General features: G+C 44.1%; 1 protein-coding gene across 6 annotated transcripts in view; it reads right to left on the reverse strand.

Annotated features, from left to right (window-relative positions):
- The window catches only part of RPTOR (regulatory associated protein of MTOR complex 1), a 119,413-nt gene that overhangs the window by 53,402 nt on the left and 43,448 nt on the right, over positions 1 to 22,563 (reverse strand). For all 6 annotated transcript variants that reach the window (XM_015295613.4, XM_426232.8, XM_015295612.4 and 3 more), the window contains 5 exons: positions 22,192 to 22,251; positions 14,178 to 14,278; positions 13,116 to 13,260; positions 5,236 to 5,311; positions 2,408 to 2,509 (listed from right to left, as the gene is read on the reverse strand). In XM_015295613.4, coding sequence (XP_015151099.1) covers positions 2,408 to 2,509; positions 5,236 to 5,311; positions 13,116 to 13,260; positions 14,178 to 14,278; positions 22,192 to 22,251 — 484 coding nt within the window. The remainder of the gene's footprint in view (positions 1 to 2,407; positions 2,510 to 5,235; positions 5,312 to 13,115; positions 13,261 to 14,177; positions 14,279 to 22,191; positions 22,252 to 22,563) is intronic.

Here is a 22,563-nt window from a genome sequence, read left to right on the forward strand (position 1 = left end):
GCAGAGAAAGTCCAGAGGAAGTCCAGTTACATGGGAGGGTGTATTAATCCCTCTAATTGTTTCGTGTCTGAATATCCATGCTCAGATCCCAAGACAGGTCATAAGAGAAAGCATTTTGGTCATCCTGCCCTACTTGGCACCAACCTATTCCATAAACTTAATACAGAACTTGGCGCGATTAACCATGTGCTTTAAAGATGCCCAGCACAGGAATAACAGGGCCAGCTGTTTGAGATTAAAGCAGCAAGAGAAAGCAGGGCATGGTGGAAGCTGAGGCAGGGCTGAAACAACAGCAAGGAGCACATTAGGTGCAGGGTGCTTACACAGACACAGGGGGCACAGAGATTTGGCAGTGCTTCTGTTATCCAACCTTCAGACAAAACAATCAAGGAAGGCCATACGTTTTGCTGTAGCTGGAAATAAATGGATGCGATTGAAAAGGATTTCCAAGTGAAGATACAAAACCACATCTCGACTGCACTGACTTCCCCCAAGACTCTTTAACCAACCCAAACCCTGTCTTATTTCAAAAGCTCGGTTTCATTATTCTGAGAAACAAAAAAGCCAGCACTGACTCTCAGGTCAGACAAAAGTCTTCACACTTCCCAATCTGATTTGCACAATAAACTGAAGCCACAACTGACACAAACTCCGGAGACCTGGACGAGGACGTGGGGCCTCTATGCACAATTTACAAACTTGGAGTGAAATTAAGTTGCTGCGCTGTGCCACTGTGTGCTCAGGGCTGCATCACATCCCTCCCTGACCAGGAATTCCCTAACAAACACAGAGGGAAGAAGAGAACTGCAGCAGCAGCTCTCCAGGGCTTGCAGTGGGTGAGCGCAGCCTTGGCCACATGCACCAGCACCCCATGGCAGGAGGCACCTCCATGAGGATCTGTAGCTGCTAACTTCTGCCTTTGATACTTCTCTGTCCCTGCACTAGGAGCTCACCTGTGTCCAATCTGCCCCATGCACAGCACAAACCTGAAATGGAATTTGGAACTTCTTGAAGTCAGTAAAGGCCACGTACAAAGGGTGGTTTCCCCATCCGTCACAAAGCCAAGCTTTGCATGGCTGGCACCGTGCCCCTGGCACTCACACACTATCTTTCCCTGGGGGCACATCTAAAATGGGAAAACAGAATCAACCTCAGGCTGCAGCAGCACGGCATAAGTGCTCCCAGGGGCTTGAAGCAAAAGGACACTTGCAAGAGGTGTGAAACAATTCCTTCCCCCTCTTAAGCAGTCACTCTGCTTCAAAGCATCTCCAACCTGTCAACAAGTCATCTTATTCCACTCTACAACTACATATACCTTAATTAAAAGAATAATTACATTGTCCTAGCTCATTTTTGCTCCAGGACCGAAAGCAGATTTCTTTGCCAGATGACCTCTCAATTCCACTGCAAGGTTAAGCTGCTGCAGAGCCCTCCGGTGCCAAATAATTCACTGGAAAGCAGCAAACTTGGTGCTGGAGCAGAAGCCTGCCTTCTCCTATTGCAGTGACCGAGATAAACCTTACATTTGTTTATCCAGCTGATCTCTCAAGACTTGGGAGGCTCAGGGAAATTAAGATTCAGTCTCACAGTGATTGATGGTGCTGTCAGTCACAGAACAAGCTGGCAGCTAACAGGGAAGGCAAGTCTTCTCACATTTAGTGAAAGAAATCACAGGTCTCTGGATAAGTGATTGGAATCGCGTTTCTTTAAACAGGAAGACTTTAAATTTTGGTGCCTGATAGAGAAGAGAGCACGGCAATCTCAGTAAGGGTTTGTATTTCTGTCAGTGCAAACAGGTAGAGAGGGAAGGGCAAGAACAGATGAACAACTGCCATATTTCTCTTGGATAAAAGGTGACTTGAAATGAGGTGTTGTTTCCTCTGGATTTACTTCTCCTTTCTAAAAATGAATTTTGTCTCATCTAAGCAAATATCTACCAGAACCCTATGTTCCTTCCAGGCATGGTCTTCAGAGACTTGTTTCTACGTTCTTGCAACAAAATTTTAGCATCCCATTAAAGGCAATGCTTTCCAGGCTGTATCAGCAGCACAGAAAAATAATCCATTTCCAAACTATTTACACTGCAGTAATGCTCACTTTGTGAAAGCAGGCAGAAGATAAAGTCTCTGCCTGAAATGGCTGGGATGTGAGAGGAGGTGTTATAGGAGAAAAACCACAAAGATGTGCGACTCTGCAAAAAAGTCTTGCTTCTTCCAAGCAAAACACGGGGCAGCACAGCCCAATAGTGCTGGAGCTGCAAATAGGCTAATGGGTTATGCTCAACAGAAAGGGAAGGCACGGGGGAAGAAAAGCGCCTTGTCCTCATCTGCACAGATCTGGCAGACGTGCCATCAGCTCTCACTGATCCTGGAGGAGCTCAGGTATTTCTGCACCCAGGGCTGCTCACCTGCAGGACGATGGGCAGCTGCTCCGGGGGGTTGCGGTTCTCCACACCCATCGTCAGCCATACCTGGAACGCCGTCAGCTGCTCTGCGAAGAAGGGGCTGTGCTGTTGGAGCAAGAATACAGATGGCATGTTTGGCTCTAAAACGAGTAAAGCAACTAGATTTAGCATCTGTGGGCTCACACGGTGTATTGGTTGTAAAAGCAGTAATTGGCAGATGTTTGGTTGGTTTGTTTTTTAATGTAAATTTTTTTCCCAAAGACTGATCAGATGCCGTTCCCTTTAAACATACTGACATTTAACTCGTGTTTGAAAGAGAAGGAAAGAGCAGAGAAACTGGAAAAGAAATCACAAAAGCTCTTGGGGAAATCTAGTTAATCCCTTCCACATGAGAAGGAGCCACAGCAGAAGTGCCTTCATCTGCTTTGCAGAGGCAGTTTCCACTCCTGTGGCACACACTGCTGCCTCTGCCCAGCACAGTGAACACAGCCACAGTACTTTGCGTAGGCAAACAAAGAATGGGAAGTTTACTTACAGTACTGAATCCGCTAATTTAATTAGAGATAATCCACCAATAGAGATATCCTGGTGGTGTGGGTAAATGAGCATAGAAGTAGCACACAGAACTGCAGCATTCAGTACACTTCAACATTGCCCTCCTGAAGTTCATCAGGTGGGATGAGCTCCCAACATCAGCTAAAACCTCTCAGCTGGCCTTTGGTGCTTAGACATCAGTGTGAAAAGCACCATAGAAAAGCCTATAACATTGGCTTGTGGTACTGCTAGATATGCAGGAGAAAAGAACATAGTGCAGGCTTTGGAAAGCATGATGCAGCTATGGCTGTGCTCTGATGGGACAGGTTCACTGGCTGATGAAACAGGAAGAGTACTTGGGGAAATGCGACACTGAAGCACCAGGAGGCTGCTCGGGTGCATCCAACACCTCTGCTCTCCTAACATCAGTGGTGAGTGGTCAATAATGTGACACGGGCCCAGAGCTCACAGAGTGCTCTTGGACAGCCCTGGGCTCAGCAACATCCTTGGCCAGGGCTGTGGTTCCCCAGTGCTGGAGGAAACCTTCCTTTTGCACAGAGTGGTGTGAGAGAACACTGACCCCAGCCAGAAACCCAGGGGGGAACAAAGCTGAGGAGTGAGGGAGGAGGTGGGATCAGGGACCCACACCCACTCTGAGCTGCCAGGACCCCACTCCCCACATTAGCCTGCAGGCTTGGCTCCAGCAGATTATTATATTTTGCAGGTCTGAGTAGCAAAGAACAGCTAGAGAATAAGCAGAAGCCAGGAGCACGTGGTTTATAATGTGCTGCTGAAACAAACCAGCCCTGAAGAGATTACCAACTGCTTCATCCAGGCCAGCCCAGCCCAGGCACCCAGCCTGCAGTGGTGGCAGGGAGGGAGGGCTGGCAGCAGGTGATGCTGTGACTCACCGGGCAGCTCCGTTATGAAATGGTGGTCTGACCTCAGGAACATAAATGCTCTCCCCAACCCAAACCACCACTGTTGCCCAGATTACTGCTGCCCAGCAGCTGCCAACCTCTGCTGATAAACACCGCTTCCTGCTGGCATAAATCAGGAGGTGTGAGGGTGAAACTTTGATTAGAACACAAGGAACAGATCAGAGATGTGCAATTGCCTATCTTCTGCAAGCATTTGTCACAGTGTAAAGCTGAGCCCTTCCACTTCATCCCAAACTAATAGCCAAGATTCCTACTATTTCTCTAGGTGTCTGATGGAGACCTTCAACAGGTCCTCTCTCTGCAGAATAGGCACAAACCCACACAGTATTAACCAGGCAGGACATTTGCTGATCCTTTGAGCTGAGTATTTGCCTCCTTCCATCCCTGAATACACATAAATTTGGTAAATTTCAACTCACACGACTGTGGGTGTACAGATGATATCCAAGTCTAACATAAAGGTACCCAACTGATATTGCCAGAGACCTGATATAAAAATGAACAGGCTGGCAGAGCTGTATTTGTATACATTTTAAAATACAGCACATAGAGTGGGTGAAAAAAGACATGGGAGAATTAAAGGGCATCTTTATCAACCCCCATCCTTGTCCTCCTATACTCGGGTCTTTGGAGAGCATATGCAATCACTGCCAGAAAGCCTTTTTGGAGTTTGGTATCATAAATATAATACAAGGATGTCAGAGTACAATTGGTTCTATTCCAGTTGCATTTACAAGGCTGTAAAGGTATGGCCCCACACTCCCCAGCTGCTCTGTGAGCAGGGGGCAATGCACACACTGTTCTCCTCTTGCTGGGCTCTGGGCTTTCTATGTTTCCCAGTGACATCCCACACTTCTGCCCAGTCAGCCACACCAGAAGTGCTGGTTGTGAAGAAAAGCACAAAAAGCAGAGGTCTGTTTTGCTTTTTAGTGCTTGTTCCTGTGGAAACAGTCATTTAATTTAAGAACACCTTTTTAAAAAGTAGAAAATGTATGGCTATGGCAGATTGGTTTTTTTTTTCCAATTTTGAACCAACTCAATCACAAAAGCATTCCAGAAAACTCTGAAACTTCACTCCGATCTACATGGAGATGGCAGCTGTTTACAGAATCTGTTTGGGTACACTTCCAGCAGTGAATTCATGTTGAAAGATAGGATGCTTGCTGCTTGCTGTAATTGGATATGAATATTCCATATCCGCATATATTTCTCTAAGTGAGGTGAATCAGGATTTACAGGTTTCCAAAAAAAATAGACCATTAAATTCAAGATTCAATAAGAAAAAGTGGCGTGCTGAGCTGAGTCTTCAAATAATGGGTTAAACAAGGACACATTTCTATATATTATGTAACTTACCCTAAATGCAGTTCCTTCCTCTATAATTGTAGGTAATTGGGAAAGGCAAATATCGACTGCAAGGTCCCACGCTTGCCTACAGAAAAAGGTGAAAGAGGAAAGAGAAGTTATCAGCTGTTATCCATAAGCAATGTCATAAAGAAGTGCTGTCAGATTGGCTGCACAACACTTAGAATTCCCTCTTTCTAACCGTTTTTACACTTACCCACTGGGCTGTAGAATAGCTGAAGTATGGTGATCTATAATACTAACAGCACATAAACTACGTGCAGTGGCAAGGGAAGTTGTTGTAGTAGATGCAGCACAAATGAAATGTGGTACCAATCTGCTTCCAAACACTCACAATCAAACTAAAAGAGGACCAAACTAAAATAAAAGGTTTTCATCTCCAGAGCTCCTGAAATGCCTCTAAAAATGTGAAAGAGGTACATCCTACCCAAGAAACCATTACTCCTACTCTAAACATAGACATTCTAGGCACTTTTCATTTTAGCATATGGATTTATGCACTCCGAAAGGCTAGTGAGTTAAACCACCACCCTATGGGCTTCTTAAACAAAGAAACTAATTTACTCTCCAGACACATTAGCTCTTTAATGACTTGTGGCCATCGTGTGCTACCATCAATAGGCTAAGCAATTTTTCTTCTCCTAGGAACGCCTGCAGACAGAAGGCCATAGGTGATAATCAATACGGCGTATTTTAGTTACCTGCTCTAATAAGTTCTTAAATCACCTTGCTTGGAGTCACACAAAGCCTCCCATTAGAACAACTGCTGAGCAAAATCCACCCCATTGGATTCACTGGCAGCTATTCTCAACTAAAACCAATCTCCCCAATTAAATGGAAAGATAAACCACAGGGATCTCGTATTTTTCCATGGGTTCAGGAGCTGCAGCTCGTTTCAGCTGTCCCAGACCTTGTCCCTCTGCTTCACAGCATTCACCTTCCACTTGACAGTATGCTGCCAATATAATTAAGAGATAATCGAGAGATAATCAAAGCACAGGCAACAAATGCTTCCCACACGCTCAATAAAGACCCATGCTGGAGACAAAATGTTTGTGTGGAGCTGATGAGAGATATTTATTCATGGAGGAGGAAAAGTCAATTAGTCCAATTACAAAGGTAATTCCGCTACAAGCAAAGGATGAGCATTTCTGACTTGGAGGTGCTTGGAGGAATGGGGAATATCACCTAAAGAAATTCTGCCAGATTTCAGAAAACGCCAATAAATACTGCCTTCCAGAGGAGTTTTATGAGGTGGGAGGAAAATGGTTTGGAGATCAGAGACAACCGGTCTGATTTTGGCTGCCTGTAAAAGGATCCTGCATAGGTCATTATACTGCAGGGGCACAGAACTAAGATGCTGAGCTCCACTAAGTCATTTTAGGCGAGAAGAACTAATACTGCTATAAAAATGTCTGGAGCAGCCCTGCAGGGTCAATTCCCAAAGGTTTTAAATGCTATCAGAAAGAACAACCCAAAATGTAAAAAGCCATTTAAGTAGATTAAAACAAAATCTCTTTTTACGCTTCAAAAAACAAGCCATTAAAAATCAATGCAGCCACATAGCTACCGTTACTCAATCTTCTAAAAGAGTGTAACCAGCAATATAAAATCTTGTTACTGCTCATCACAGTCTAGAGAGCTACTGATTAACATCAACTGCGTTAAGGGATTCTCATCGATTCCACTACTTGAAATGATGCTCCAGCCTTTCCCAAGTAGCCCAACACTCTGTTTCTGCTTCGTCTCTGTAAGAAACGACACAGCAAACCTGCCCACCCACCCAGACACACGAGGAAACAACAGTTCTGCCTGAAGTAAACATCACGCTACTCCCAACTACTACAAGAGCAGCTACACGTCGCTTGCTAGACTTCGGGCTGCATAATTCATGAATGAGATGTCACTTTGCTAACTCACGGCATGGGCAAAATAAAGAACTGCTTTAAATAGGCACTGCAGTAATTAAGAGTCAAAAATCAGCCACAAAAGAATGGTAAAGGACCGATGCCACTGATTATGTGAAGAGAAACAGAAGGGAAAAAAACACTTGGTAGAGACATCATGAAAATAATGGCTGTTGGCGATGGGTAGGAAGTGATTGACTGTTTCAATATGCCAAAGGGAACCAGAAAGGTGGGCAGTTTGTAGATATGCTCCCTGAACTAATATTACGCTTTAGCACACAAACAGGAGATAAATTAAGGAGCAGCAGGGGAACAGGGATGGGTGCCACTGCATCCTACAAGTGATTTATGAGAGCCGGCCCAGGAGATCACTGCCTCTCTTCCTTCTTCATGGAGATTACTGTTTGCAAAGTGCTATGGAAGATTTGTTATCCCAGCATCAGCTACAGGAGCCTGGCAACACCTCAGCACTGTCCCTTCCTCCCCCCCATTGCATTCTCCCCATCACCCCCACAGCCCCAACTAAGCGAGGTGACACCACGATGCAGCCAATGGCTCTGACCAACTGAACCACTGCCGTGTTCCAGCTTCACTACACTGCTAAGCAGCATGTTAATGAGGGTTTTACACTATGCTGTCCTAATTGCTCTGTACGTAAAGCACAAGACATGCTCTCTGTACACCCCAGGTAAATTAGAAGCCACCATACATGTAACATAAGGTATTATACACACCACTGATATGTCAAAACTCACGTTATAAAGCCTAACAATTTTCAGCTTGTTTTCTCCAAACCCAGCTGCTTATTTCTATGTCCCTGTATCACTACTACTAAAAGCCCTGCACGCCTTTACTCCTAACATCATATACAACCTCACGGGCCTGCATCCCTACCTCTGTGTGCCAAACATTTCCTGCAGGCTGAAGTCAGTGATGGAGGTGACATGAAGGTCCCATCTCACCTAGAGGAACCCAGCAGCACCAGCCTGGCAGAGGCAGGACAACATGGAGCTGCCCAGCTGGTGGGCTGTCAGCACCAAAGCATGAGGCTCAAAAGCTTTGTACACAACAACTCACAGCATGGCCAAGTGTATCCTTACACTTCTTGTGGACTGAGCAAGTTTCATAGAACCACCTCTCAAAAGGGGCTCTCAAGTACTTTGTGGTTTCCTCCATGCTGTGCTGTGAAGCAGTCTCATTAAATGAAGGGTTCAAAGTCACCGACTTTGAGTTGTGTTGGGAGGGTAAAGGAGATGCTTCGGTTCCAAAACTGAGCAGAGCACGCTTGGATGCAGGCACCTCCTGTGTACAATTTGGAATAAATGTATATTAAATTCTCTCTTAGATTGACTCAACTGAAACAACAAAAAAAGGCAGCAATGTACTTTTGTTTTCTGAAACACAGGCGAAGCAATGGAGCCTGCCAACAGAAACAGCCTGTAAAGAAAGCAAGCCAACAATGCCCTGCGTCTCTATCTGCACTGATACCCCTCCAACAAGGTACTCAACAGACAAGGTGCCAGCCATCATCCCAGGACAGGATACAACACCTCAGAATATATGAAAATTAAGAATGAAGAGACATTACTCTTCCATTATTGCACAATAAAAACTCAGCAGGGAAAGATCTCCCTTGAATACAATCGTTAACACTCTCCTCCCATTATAAAAACACTCATATGTGTCTTTATATTTCAGTTCCAATTCTCTTCAGCCCTTCAGCACAAAGTTCCCATATGTGTGCTCATGCAACTCCACCTCTGCCCGCTCCCAACACCAATTTCACTGCAGTAGGGCTGTTTAAACTTTTAATATTCTAACGCTAATTCACCCAGCTGCCTTTACTTTGTTTCCTCCAAGGTGCTGCAAAGTTTGGACTTTTGCACAAAGAAGGGAAGGCTGAGCGTGCCAGCTCTGCTCAGCAATGGTTTTATTGTGCAAACCCATTAAACATTCAGCACTGGGAGCCCACAGTAATACCCCAACAACATAAATGAAACATGCTTACAGAGACGTGCTTTAGTCTTTCTTCACCCACACACACCACCTCAGCTGGCAGAGCATGAAGGCAGATTTTCTTACATTCCACTCAAATTTTCCGGGCTGAGTCAGTGCCTGATGCTTTTAATTCTCAGGTCACATTTTTTAATAAAGTATTATTGATGTCTTCTAGCATTCTGCCTTTTTCTGGGAATAGCTCATATTACATTGCACCACACATAACATTAGCGACAAATGGTATTTCTTGCTGGGACAGCCATACCAAGGAGCAGCCACAGAGAAGCCAAAGCCATCTGCAGCGTAGGGCTCAGGCATCAGTGCAACTGCCCAGGGTTTGGACTTCTGGAACTGTTAAATATTTCAGTCTGTATCAAATATGTTGGACAAGATTTCTGTGTTTGTCTTTTCTGCAAGTACGACTCAACAACATATTCTGTTGCGACTGAATGTACACATCTCAGCCTAAGCTCACCTGCTGTGCAGCGACACCGTGCACTCACTGAGCCTGCTTCGGAGGACGCCAGCCGGGCAGATGCACAGACAGCTATTTTTAAAACAATATTTCTTGCTATGAATATTTGGTACAGCTCTGAAATCCTGCTTTCTTCTGCCAGCGTGTTGCCCTGCTCCAGCCGCAGCTCAAAGCACACACTTTGCTGCTTTTGTTCTCTATTGCTCTCTGTTAAACTACCTGCAGTCCATGAATGGGTCTGGGAGATGTTAACACAGATGCAAACAAAAAAATCTGGTTATGGCAACAGCGTAATCTGAATTAAACTCATCCTTCAAACGTCAAACAGTTCCAAATACCCTTTCAAACAATCACTTTCCTCCTCCTGAGATGCTAAGAGCTCCGTGTGCCTAAATGGAGCCTCATTTCTCTGAGAGATCAGGGTGCAGACTGCACCTGCCCGGCACTGCTGCTCCTCTCCACCTGTAATTGGGTTGCTGTATTATGACTTCCTTTTCAGCTGGAATTCCACACGTATTTTATTTGCAGTACATTATGACTTCCTTTCAACTACAATTTCATGCCTGGTTTATATACCATTGCAATATTTCCATTATGGGCAAATCATAGTTCTTCCACGGTATAATTAAGGTACTTCATTTTTAATCTACATCCCAGGTTAGGAAATATTTCTAAATACATTATTGGGTCTTTTCAAAGGCCGTGAACATAACTTGCTGCCAACAGCAGTAATGTATAAACTGTAATCCATCACAACAGAGATCAAGATGCTGACGGAGCACCAGGCCCCTGTTCGTACCGCACAATAGACAAAACAACTCTCAAAGCTGAATAGCTCAGCCAGTCAATCAATATATATTAATATTAATACATGTATTATAGCAGTGCCTACAGCAGCCAGGGACCTGCAGCGCAAGGCACCGCATGGATACCAACAGCATGTGCCTGGGAGGGCTTACACCTAACGCAGGTAAAGCACAGCATGGCAGTGAAAGGAAGAAGGCCTCGAAGGAGCTGCAGGAGGCTGGGGCTTTCTGCTCTCCTCTCCCTGACTGCAAGGGGTTCCCAGACAGGAGTTGCAGGGCAGCACGGAGCACCCCTGAGCACACTCACTGCTGCTGCCGAGATCAGGGTACACACGCAGTTCAGAAGGGCCTGTGTGTGCCTTGCTACTTCAGCAAAATGCTGATGTCCATTTATGCCTTTCCTGCAAAAGATGGTGCAAAATATAATACTGAGGCAGAAGCACTTTGCCTCTCCAGTCAGCCTTCTGCTGGATACAAATCATGTCTGCACACAGAGCCCATTTTTCTTTGCTTCCCAGCTGTGAGTCTGAAGAATGGCTCGCATCTGTAACGGCAGTTAAACATGGCAGTCCTCTCTTGACACTGTGAATGGACAGCCAAGTCCAGGGGATAAAGGAAGAGAGAATAGATGCACATTTGTACTGGAGAAGTTGAACATCACGCCACACTGAGGCTGCAAGCAACAAAGCCAAACCTCAGCCAGGAACGTGTACTTGGTGCACACAGGATCACCATTCCATGGGAACAGAGGAAGGTAAGAAGCATTAGTACAAGCAACACCCAGAAAGCACAGGAGAGGAAGAAGAAGACAAGGAGTGAGGAAGTCCCAAAGTTTGAGGTCAGATCCTTGAAGAACACCAACAGACACACTGCTTCTATTCACATTCACCATCAGCAGAAGCTGCTGCATCACCCATGCAGTCTCCACCACTTATCAGCACAGATCATCAAATCACTCCAAAGTTTCAGTTCTTTTCAGCACCCACTGAGCAGCTCTCCCTGCCTTCAGCCACTTCATCCAGCTGGACTAAATAAAATGGGCTTCAAGGATCCGGAATCCAGTAGAAAAGTACTGAATGAAAAGTGATAGGTAAGTGCAGGTGATTATATTTAGAAAGCATTTAAGCAAGGCCTAAATTAGTTTCTAAATCTGTCATAACTGAAAGTTCATAATAAAGAACTGAGCCACCTCTGACAAAAGTGGAATTTTCCCCTTTGGTAGATTTGATTCAAACTGCATCCTTTTTTAGGACACTGAAAAAACATGCCAAGGGATCCTCTCCACTCACTCACTTTCAACTTTGCCAGTGTTTGGGATTCAGAGGGAGAAAAGCCTTTTCCTAAAGAATGTCTTCTTCTGGTAAACCCTAAAAAGCAGCAACAATGCCATTATCCTGTGGTATGGTCTGAAGGACTTCACAACTTTATTTTTAGTGCCATTTTGCAGAAGAACACAAGAGCAGAAAGCCTTTCTAGAATCCACTATTGGACCAAGCAGGTCTGTGATGGACAGAACAGGGTCCTGGACTTCTGAGTTTCACTCCCGTGGTTCAGTGCACAGACAGGAATCTCACAGCACACAGTGATAAAGACAACTCCCCATGTTTACAAACAGCTGAAATCATTTTCTTCAAAAGTTGTTAATTCAGAGCACTTAAGAACATTGCCACGTACAAATACACAATACACTCAGCAAGGCTGCCAACCTGCTAAAGGTTCCATCCAAACTCTATCCTATCATTTCCATGCTTTCCAATTCTGAAAGCAACTTCTTTCAACCAGCAAATGCTCACTCCTTGCCTGCACCTCATGAGTGCTGCTGGGGCTCTCTGTGACCTTATCTCCATTTCTTAGAGGAAACATTTAGTGTGATTTGAACTTACTGATGCTGCTATCAGTTTTGCACTGGTCACCATCACCTCATACCACCTCTGCATTTATTTTCCTCTGTGTTTTAATGAAGAAAACTAACCAATGGAATTTGAAAATACAGGTGAATTAAGCCCACTCAGTCACCCTTACCTGCCATGCTATTGGCCTTTTAGCAAGTCACACAGCTATCTTTTTCTCCTAAAGGAACTACATTAGCTTGACTATACTGGCTTGTACTTAGCCAAATTTTATGCTGTTCTAGAATCAAAGCAAGCGTTTTTATTGTTATTGTTAATGTTATTTGTATTGCTGTTGTTCATGGAATGCTTGTTCCATAGTGAAAACCACACTTAAGAGGTTTTACATAACTGTGCCACCTCCATTTCTGTTAATCATCTTAAAAGCAACAGTGACAATAGATGAACTCTGCAGCAAAAGAACTCTACAATACAAGTTATGATTACCTCCCCTAGGACCCCAACACTCCCCACCCATTGCAATCAGAGGGGACCAGCTTTGCTCCGTGCAAATAAAGATGATGTCCCACTCTCTTTTCTATTTGGAATGAATGATTACATAGCTGAATAGAAGCCTCTGTATTACAGAATTGCATCGCGTTCGTGTATACAAAGAGAAGAAATAAATTTGTAGATGGGTATTTACACTGCCACATGCTCTTTCATTTTTGATCTGCAGACTTAATCAGTAAAGCACTGTGTAGATTTAAGTAGTAACAATCTTTCATGACTACAGCTCCCCAAATCTCCTTAAGGCAGCAGCAGCCTTTGCAGCACGGGGAACTCTGCGACTTACCACATTGCATGCATGTATGTTGGGGGTAGGCGGGGGCTGCTGACGGGGGTACAGTTGTAGGACCTCATAATTCTTTCAGCCAAGAGAAAGTTACGAAATAAACTGGCCACGAGCAGGTCTTGTCTGAAGAGCTTCTGAAAAAGATCTGTCAAGAGATAGCACAGATTACTACAGGAGCACCTTTATAACTCAAGTACCCTAAGTATTATGCAAAAATCATTTGAGTGATAAAAACATGTTAATGTTTTAATCAAACAACAACAACAAAAAATCTACAACAGTCTTTTAGTGGCAGGATACCCCAACTCTTAAAGGACATCTGCCCTCTGAGTTGCCTTAAAACATCACTATTACTCTGCATTACACATTAAAAGAATTGACGACTGTCTGCCTCAGGTTGGATTTGCCTTTTGTAGACAAAATTTCACTTCTAGTGATTTGGAAATTGTAAGGGAGAAAAGGACCTGCGTGTGCCATTTAATCATGAACTACAGCACCAACTGGCAGTTTGATGTGCTTACGAAAAGCCAACATGAACAGTAAAAGATAACAAACGCACTATCTCCTAGAAGGGCAAAGAAGTATTTACGCAGCAATGAGCATTAGCATACAAATGTATACAAATTTGGCTGCTCGTGCTCTACAAGAATGAGCTCAGAGCAGAACAGGGGTAGAAAAATAGGGTGAAGTTACTCAGCAAAAGATACACTGTCTTATCAGCAAAGAGAGAGAAAGCTGTTTTTCCATGATGCTAACAAAGGCTGCAAGAAAATAGATTGCTCTTTCCAGATACAGTAGAAAAATTATTCAAGCTAAAGCAATCATGTTAGCACTGGAAAAAGCCTTCCTAGTTTCTAATTATCACGTTGCTGAAATTGTTCTGGTAGAGAAGAACGAGTATAAAAAATTTAAGTAGCCTCAAGATCATGCCTGAGCTGTTCTTTCGATATTAAGCTTTAATTTTCTCCTTATTTCAGCATCTCGTTTCTCTAACTCTCCATCCTGCTCTGAGTAAGCAATGCTCCCCCTGATGAAAATTTGCTTTGCCTGCCCAAGTCGTACCTCTAGGCAACACGTTCCACGCAATGGTGTCTGTGATGGCCGTGAAGATCCAGTTCAGCTCTCCCAGGGGAGTTCTCCTGTCATTCAGTCTTCCAGGAATCCTATGGGGGAGAGGGGGTGGAAGGAACAAGGACATTTCCTATTAGTTGTGGTTTTATTTTTGTATTTTAAACGTACTGCACAGTCACTTTATTATCACGGTGGTACCTATATGCCCAAAAAGCATAACATGAGGAATTGTTCCTATTCTGCTCAATAGGAGCAGATTCTTCCTCTCCTGCAGAGAACGAATTCCTTTCCCTCAGAGTGCCAGGAGGCTGCCAGCACAGCGTGAAGGGAAGCACAGAGCAGGCACTGCCACTGCTGCTGCAAGATGCTCAGGGCACGCTGGAGCTCATGGCCACCCTCCATCTGCTCAATGCACACACCTACCCAGGCTGCAACAGGGAGTGCTGTGTCAACCCTAAAAATATCAAAAGCTGGTCAGCAATACATATCTGGAGTCTATTTGTGGTACTAAAAGTGCTGAGGAATCCAATTGCTAATTTTATCAAATATTTTGATGTAGGAAAAAAAGTGGCAATGATCAATAGCTGGGATGGCAGCTTTCCAAACAGCAAGAGACTCTTGGCCCTGCAAACGCAGGACATGCACTGAAAGCGAGCAGGATTGTTTTTAAGATTATATGTTAGGTAGGAAAAAAATAAATCCTCCAAAAAGCTGAAGTAGTCACAGAGCTATCCCCATTCTCAAACAAAGCAAAAGCAGAGGACCAACTAGCGATTCTACAGGAATAAAACAGCAGCATGTTCCATGAGCATTTCCTAAATAACTGCTTTTAAGTACACCTCCTCAGAACCAGAGGTCCATTACAGCACACAAGCAGCAATGGGCTGAGCTGGCACTTGGGTTTGACACAGTGAAGGCCTTTGCTGTGACTACAGCAGCTACATCCCCACTCTTCAGAAAGGAACCAAACCAATTCCTCCAAGCATACATGATGCCACGGAGTGAGAAATCTAAGGTTATTCCTACAGCAGAGAAAGGCTTGAGCGTTGTGGATGAACACCCACCAGAGGGAAGAATCCTCATGCTAACGAATACTTTGTGCTAGTGGGTGAAGAAAGAAGAGCATTTAATCATTACAAGAAAGGGAAGCAACTGAACGTTTTTAAAGGTTTCAGGCACACGTGCTTCAAAGGAACACGAGCCATTTAGCTCTGCTGAGGAGCAGCCAGGTGGAAAGCTGTAGCCAGAGATAGGCAGAAGGGCAGAGCAGATAACCACCCATCCCCCTGGGCTGCCCATTTGTTACTCCAGGCATCAATGCACCGGGGACAGCAGCCTGACAGCATTCAGCGTGGCAGAACAGCACCAAACTGCAGTGTGCCAGCACAATGCAAACCTCAGAGATTCAGTCTGTGGTCCACGGAGGGACAGATTTTAATCTGGAAGTGTTTCCATGAGCTACATCGAGCTGCTTCTTGGTTGTAAGTGAAAAAACACTACAGCACTGCCCAGGTGCGTTTCGTGTTGAAAGGAGGGAAAGCAGCCGTCCTGTTTGCCACTTGGGAGGACCTCACTTTTGTGAGCTGAAAGAAGGTGCTCAAATTCATTTCACCCAGCTGAGCTCGTGCTGTATTTGCTCATCCGCAACAACAGTTCAAAGGAACTACAGGACCAGCAAGTGATGTCTGCTGTGAGTCAAGAGAGCAGCCAGAAGTCTGCTGGGACACCACATCAATGTACACTCAGGACTGAGGGAAAGAAAAGAGGCTGTGAAATGTTCTTCAATGTCTCTCAGCTTCCTGCTCCATCCTCCTCAGTTTTCTCAGATGTGCTTTCTAATGCTTTGTGGCTTTTCACTGGGAAAAACAAATTCATATAGTGAAAGTATCAAGACAACCTATATGAAGAGCAGAGCTTTGTCTGCACTAAGTCGTTGTGATACATATGGCAGTAGTATCTCCCATGCAGGTTCAGATGAAGCATATTCCCTTGCATACATTTCTGAAATAGACAGAAATTAACATCTTATAAAAAATTCCTGTCTGTCTTGATATCAGAGGAAAAATATACAGCTCTGCAACAGTGTTTGTTAACTGATCCCCCAGAGCAAGCAGAGGGAACACAAGGCCACACAACCGCTCTTAGGAGGATTTCACATCAATATTTGCATTGCAGAACACCCTCTGCAGCAAAATAACAGCATTTCATAAGTTGTAATGCTATTAATTAGGAACCAAAGCATTCCTTGCTGAGGTTTTCCTCGCAAGCCAAATGCTGAGCTTAAACCTTCTGAAGGCCACTTTTAAGTCAGGTTTCAGTGCAAATAGAAATAGCGTTTCATGGTGAAGTTCGAACCTTTACAGCAGATGGAAAGCTCTGCATACAGTTCATACTGGATTGTGTTTGTTAAATGCAAATTGTGTGTTGATAATTATCTTCCTGGTCGCACTAAGCAGGAATGACAAGCTGAAACCAAAAGTTGATGCTGGCAGCACAACCTTAGAACCTCTTTTAACTTGAATAATCTGCTTTATCAGGGAACAAGGTATGCTTATTTTTTTGCACAGGAAGGCTAAAAATGACTTCTTGTTAGTTTAATACAGGTTTTATTGTGGCTGTTAAAATACATTTGGTATTTTTGCACCAAGCAACTGTGCTTTCTAAGAGGAGCTGCCAGGTTCATAGAAATAGAGCTGCCTATGGGGACTGCAGTCAAGAAGCAGACATTAAGAGGATGTCATTCACACATCTGCCCTGTCATCAGGTGAGTTCCTTTCCTCTCTGCCCTCATATACACTCAGGAAGGTACAAGCTCCAGCACTGCGAAGATTAATGGCACTCAGTGCTTTGAAAACCTGTGCATTAGGTGTTAATGGTGAGGGTAGAGAGCGTGGAATAGCACTAGAATGAAAGGCCATACATTTCAATAACTGCACCAAGCCGTATCAGGGCTTTCCGATTTTGAACTAGAGCTAGAAAGAGCCATTAGGATGAAATTGGCAGCACTGCTGTTCTCTGTGCTGCACCCAGGAATCAATTACAGTTGGAACAGTCAGTACGATAAAGCGGCGGATGAAAATAAACACGTGTTTGCTGTTCCCAGACTGGACTGCTCAAACCCTCATCTCAGAAATCAGAGGACAGCGTGTACCACTCACATGGAAAGCTGGATGGTTGAAGGGGGGTTTAACACAGCGTTACTCAATGTCAACAGATCCCTATCATCATAAAGATTGATTTGAAATCATCAGTTGTGGGGTTTTTGTTCTGTATTTAACTCAGCTCTCTTAGAGGAGTAGAGGTTCCTTCACTATTGCTATTTTTTTTTTTTTTTTAATTTTAAGAGTTTCACTCTAAAAATGCCATTTTTCAAGTGAAGCATGTCTGAGGGACTCAGTCCATTTCTCTTCCAAACCTGTCCTATGATTCTAAACTGAAGTTTCTTATAATTTCTATTTGGACAGGCACCTACACAGCCAGCAGGCTGCAACGCCCCGGACAGTATTCTTCCCCACAAGGAACACTGCTACCATCTTGGCATCACTTCTCCTGATGTCTTTCTCATTATGCTTTGACAACCACCAGAGAGCCTCTGACAGTCAGGACAAAGCAGGCTTCGTTTGTAAAAACTATTTTTGAGGGAGGGAAAGAAAAGGAGAAAAGGGCAGGCTGCCTCAGCTGCTGGCTTCAATTTAACATCCCTGGACTCTCGATTGCTTCTTCCATCAACTTCCTGACAGATGCCTTTACAAAGACCTAAATCACTGCAGTCTATTGTGAAAAGTGAAGACTACAAAATGTCAGGGTCACTAAGGAGCTCGTGCTAGGTGTTAACATCAATGTCCTTGTCAGAAATTTAGCAAAATCCTATGAATCACTTTAATTACAGGGGAAGTATTTACTTCAAAGGATGCCAGATTTTCCCTTTGCACGGGCTCCACCATTACCTCTACTTTTGTACTATAATACATACGATGTGAGATATGCAATATGATACTTCAAAAAACAAAACACATTGGCGCTGATTTATAGCTGCAAACATTCACCATAATTTCAGTGTTGGGAAAAAAAAATACATATATTTCACATTTTACAGCCTCAGGGAAAACAAAAAAGGAGAGCATATCATAGAAAACGGTAAAACAATACTGCACACAGCATATGTGCTGTGGCAATCTCCCGAACTGGCAAGAACTGCTTGGAAACGATCAGCACAGCTAATGGGCTCAAAGACAACGTGCTCTCATCACAAATCACACCCATGGCACAGGGGCGTCGTGATGGAGCTCCTGAAACCTTGGCAAACTCCTTGAGAAAGACAAAATGTTTGAAGCTCTTAAGTGATTTGTTTGAGACTTCTGTCAGGCTTTGCTCACTAGTTTCCAACCCTGTCGTTGTTCTGCACAAAGATATGAAAGAAGTGTTGCCATGAAAACCATCCTGTTGAGTGTAATCCTCACTTTGTATATACAATAGGCTTTGCCTACACTAGAGGCTGTTTCCCTGTAACAACAGTGATAAAATTAAATAGTCGGTTTCAGTAAAGCCAGATGTAGTACGGATCAGAAGTGTTTCAGACCAGTACCTTCAAAAGAAGCATCTTCCCTGAACTCGAGTACCAACGAGCACCCACTGCAGGCAGGTAGCATGGCACAGCATCCTCACACCACTGACTATAACATGACATCCAGAAACACACGCTCTAATGCCTTCTGCTGAATTTTGCAGAAGAAAATGGAAGGGAACAAAAGCTGCCTAAATCGGACCTATAGGCAAACTATGATTTCCCATTATAAATCTAACTAAAATAATTAAAAAAAACACCCAAGTTGCAGAATGGCAGAATTTGGACTAGTTGGACAACTGTAACTTCACACTGCATGTGATTTCAGCTGAGATCACCTGGAAGAAGTGAAGGAAGTAACCAGCAGCACTGCACAGCCCACCCTCCAATTCACCATTCTGACCCAACTGATTAATTAAGCTCCGAGGGCGCACACAGAGGATATCGGTTATACTACAGCAAAATTCCTACATTTTCTCCAATTACATTACTTTTGCTGTGTGATATCTTGGGATTTTATTTTTCCTACTTTGCCTTTAAATAGGCTCCTACTGAACACCATCAATAAGCAACAGACACTCAAACATTAATAACTTCTGGTCCCTGACAGTCTATAATGCTTAAAATGGAAACAAAATTAATTTGAGTCCCGAATTTATTATTTCCAGTGATTTTTATAAATAGATTTTGTGCTGGTGAGTGACAGCCCCAGGATGGGCGCTCACGTTGGGAGCAGCAGCAGCACGCGCTGCAGCAAGACAGATCTCTCCCACAGCCTCCTGCCTACGTGACATCCAGAATAGGCCCTTTGTGACAAAGCATAACAATGGAGGACAAGATTTCCCTTCCTTTGCCAGGCACCAAATGGACCTGGGGAAAAATATCCTGGGAAAGCAATACAGCTGTTGGTACGCAGCTCACATCCCGCCCTACACTAAGTTATCCTGCCCCTTAGGGTATTACTAAAAATAGGTAAAGGCAGGACAAAGCCTCGGTTCCTTGCATTCGGGAGCCCCACAGCCAGTTGTGTTGGCTGAGACGCCAGGACAACTCGTCATCGAGCAGAAGAGACCAATGGAGCCAGCAGGGATGCTCGACATCAATGCTGCCACAGGAGACAGCCAGAGCTGCCTAAACTCTCAGCACTCCACCGACCTAAACCTCTCCTTTTTCCTGTACACTTTACTGCCTGGCTCCAGCTAACATCTTTATTTCTAAATAAGGATGGGTTTTTTTGGCTCCATCTCAGCAGATCTGTAATAGAAACGCACATCAGGATGCACCATGTGTTTATTCATCAGGACGCTGGTTTAGCCTAAATAATTATTAGTTTGGGCCCTTCAAAGAAGGTGCAGACTAATTTAGTCTCAAAGTCTGCAGCCTAATTAGAATATAAACCCTCTCCACAGTTCTAAAGACAACTAAATTATAAATTACAATATACACAAAGGCAAATTGAGAAGTATTCTAGGGCTATCTTGGGACTGCAATAAAAAAACATGTGTTTCTATAACTGATGGTATGTAGCATATTATGACGTGAGGGTTTAAATATCTGATATCTACAGGAACCTCATGTGCATCCTCCATGAAGAAGGTCTTTAAAACAACCTTGGATTTGGTGACCTGGAGGGGCTTTCCCCACCTTGCTCATTCTACGATTCTATGACCCCGGAGTGGTATTATCAACAAGGATACTGACTATTTTTTTTTCCAGTAAGTCATTATTTAAAGAGCTGTTAACCTCGGCGACGTGAAGGTTCAGTGAAGCCAACTCCTGAGCTACCTGGCTCAGACTGTCACTGACATTGCCATATGTTCTCTGATTTGATGAGCTCCTGTAGCAGTATGTTAATCACAATTAACATAACACAGCCACTGTTTCGGACCACATTTATTCAGTGACTCGAGGAGACCCCAGCCTGCACCGATGATGAACCCACTGGTTCAGAAAGAAATCACCTCTGTTTCTTAAAATGAGCTCCCTAAATGATCCCTGAAACAATCTCCCACTGTGGGCCATACTGGTCTAGGTTTGGAAACAACTTACATCTAGATCCTACTTGGCAGTCTGTGGCTACGTGGCTTGAATAACCAGATACTGCATTAGGGCAGGAAACAACTAAACTTAGGAAATAAATACAACTTAAACCATCTGCTTGTCAGCCTTACAGGTCTCGTGTTTGTTCTTGAAAGCTGACAAATGATTTTAATTTTGGTTAAGACTAGTGCCACCGAAATACAGTTCTGCAGAATCAATGCTTTGTTTCTCCAACCAAAATGAGAGAAGATAATCAAATTTTCACGTGTAAAATTACCATGATTAAATAGCCAGATACTCCTGATAAGCCTGTCTACTCTTAAAATACACACTGTGGAAGAACTAATGGCACTGAGAAGCATCTTTAACCTCATCAGGATGAGAAACGTGCAAGTTACTCAACAGGGAGTGATTCACTAAAGCAAAACCTGAACAAGAAATGTTAGCTGATGCAACCTTACCTTACCTCACCGCCTCTGCTATCACCAACAGTTTGCTATGGGCAGCATGAGCAATGAGTGCCTGCTGCACTTTGTGACACTATTTGGAAGATTATCAGACAAATAAGAAAGTCTGAAATATATCCCTGTTTTGAAAGCACACTTACTACCCAGACTCCTGCTTCCTCAGCCCCTTCAGGATGAGTTCTGCAGCTTTTGTCTCAGACCAAAGATGGTGACTGGGCTGCGGGCACCCACACGTCAGAATAGCAGACGTGCGGGCTGTTCTAATTCATCCTGACAGTGATATTTCTAGCGTCCAAACTCCTCAGAAATTGAACAGTGTTTAATTAATTGCTCCCGGTTTGTGCGCGTGTATCAACGTTCCCAGAATAGGATACTCAAAAATAATGTGCAGGGAGGACAGAACGCCTGCACCAACTGCCCTCACTTTGAGAACATGCTTCCCATTGAAAAAAAAATCTGAAAAGCCAGCAGGGACTCCGGTGGGCAATTATTATTTCAAAGGCCAGCTTGTTGGTATAAACTGGAGGAGATTTACGAACAGCTTTCTTCCCTCAGCTGCTTCAGAATCAGTAATTACGCACAAATATTGTTTGGGTAAAAGGATTATAGCTCGTTTCAGTGTTAAGTCAGAAACATAATGCTGTTGGAGAAAGGATAACAGGACAGCAGAGCAAGGACATAAAAGGCGGTGTTTTCGGTGAGCACTTTTCCGCTCGTGGTGGTTTTGGTGATGCGGGGTGAGCGTGTCTGCCCCATAAGCATGCATGGCCAGAGCTGGCTGCAATGGGACACAGACAGCAAACCCATCAGGGAGGGACCCTGTGCAAGGCTTGCAAAGAAATCTCCCCTTGGATGAACAAGAGAAATGCTGGAAATAGCCAGGAAATAGAGCAACAGGGGGAAAATATATATATATAAGTAAAATTTGGCTTACTTCTCTATCAAATCCAGCGTGACTCCTGGCACCAGTCTGACACTCTTCTGCATACAAAACCTGTGGAGGGGGGAGAACAAAAACAAAACACACTAATTGTATATTTAACAGCAAGGTCCGTGGAAAAACACACAGGAGAAGGTTTCTTTATTACTGTGTTTCTGCATTTAAAATTAAGTTTGGGTGGAAAACTTTCCCCCAGCATAACCAGAGTTGCACAGGGTCCTCCATTTCTGTCACACCTGTGATTATGCAGCCGTTTCCAGTGCTGGGTGTCAGAGCTGGGCTGTCAGTGACAGCACTCTGGTGCACAGGGGGAGTGGGGTCTCTGGGGAGGGAAGGGAAGGAAGGGTGTTGCCCAGCATCCCTGCG

The sequence above is a fragment of the Gallus gallus genome, chromosome 18, assembly GCF_016699485.2.
Source record: "Gallus gallus isolate bGalGal1 chromosome 18, bGalGal1.mat.broiler.GRCg7b, whole genome shotgun sequence".
Classification (NCBI taxonomy): Eukaryota; Metazoa; Chordata; class Aves; order Galliformes; family Phasianidae; genus Gallus; species Gallus gallus.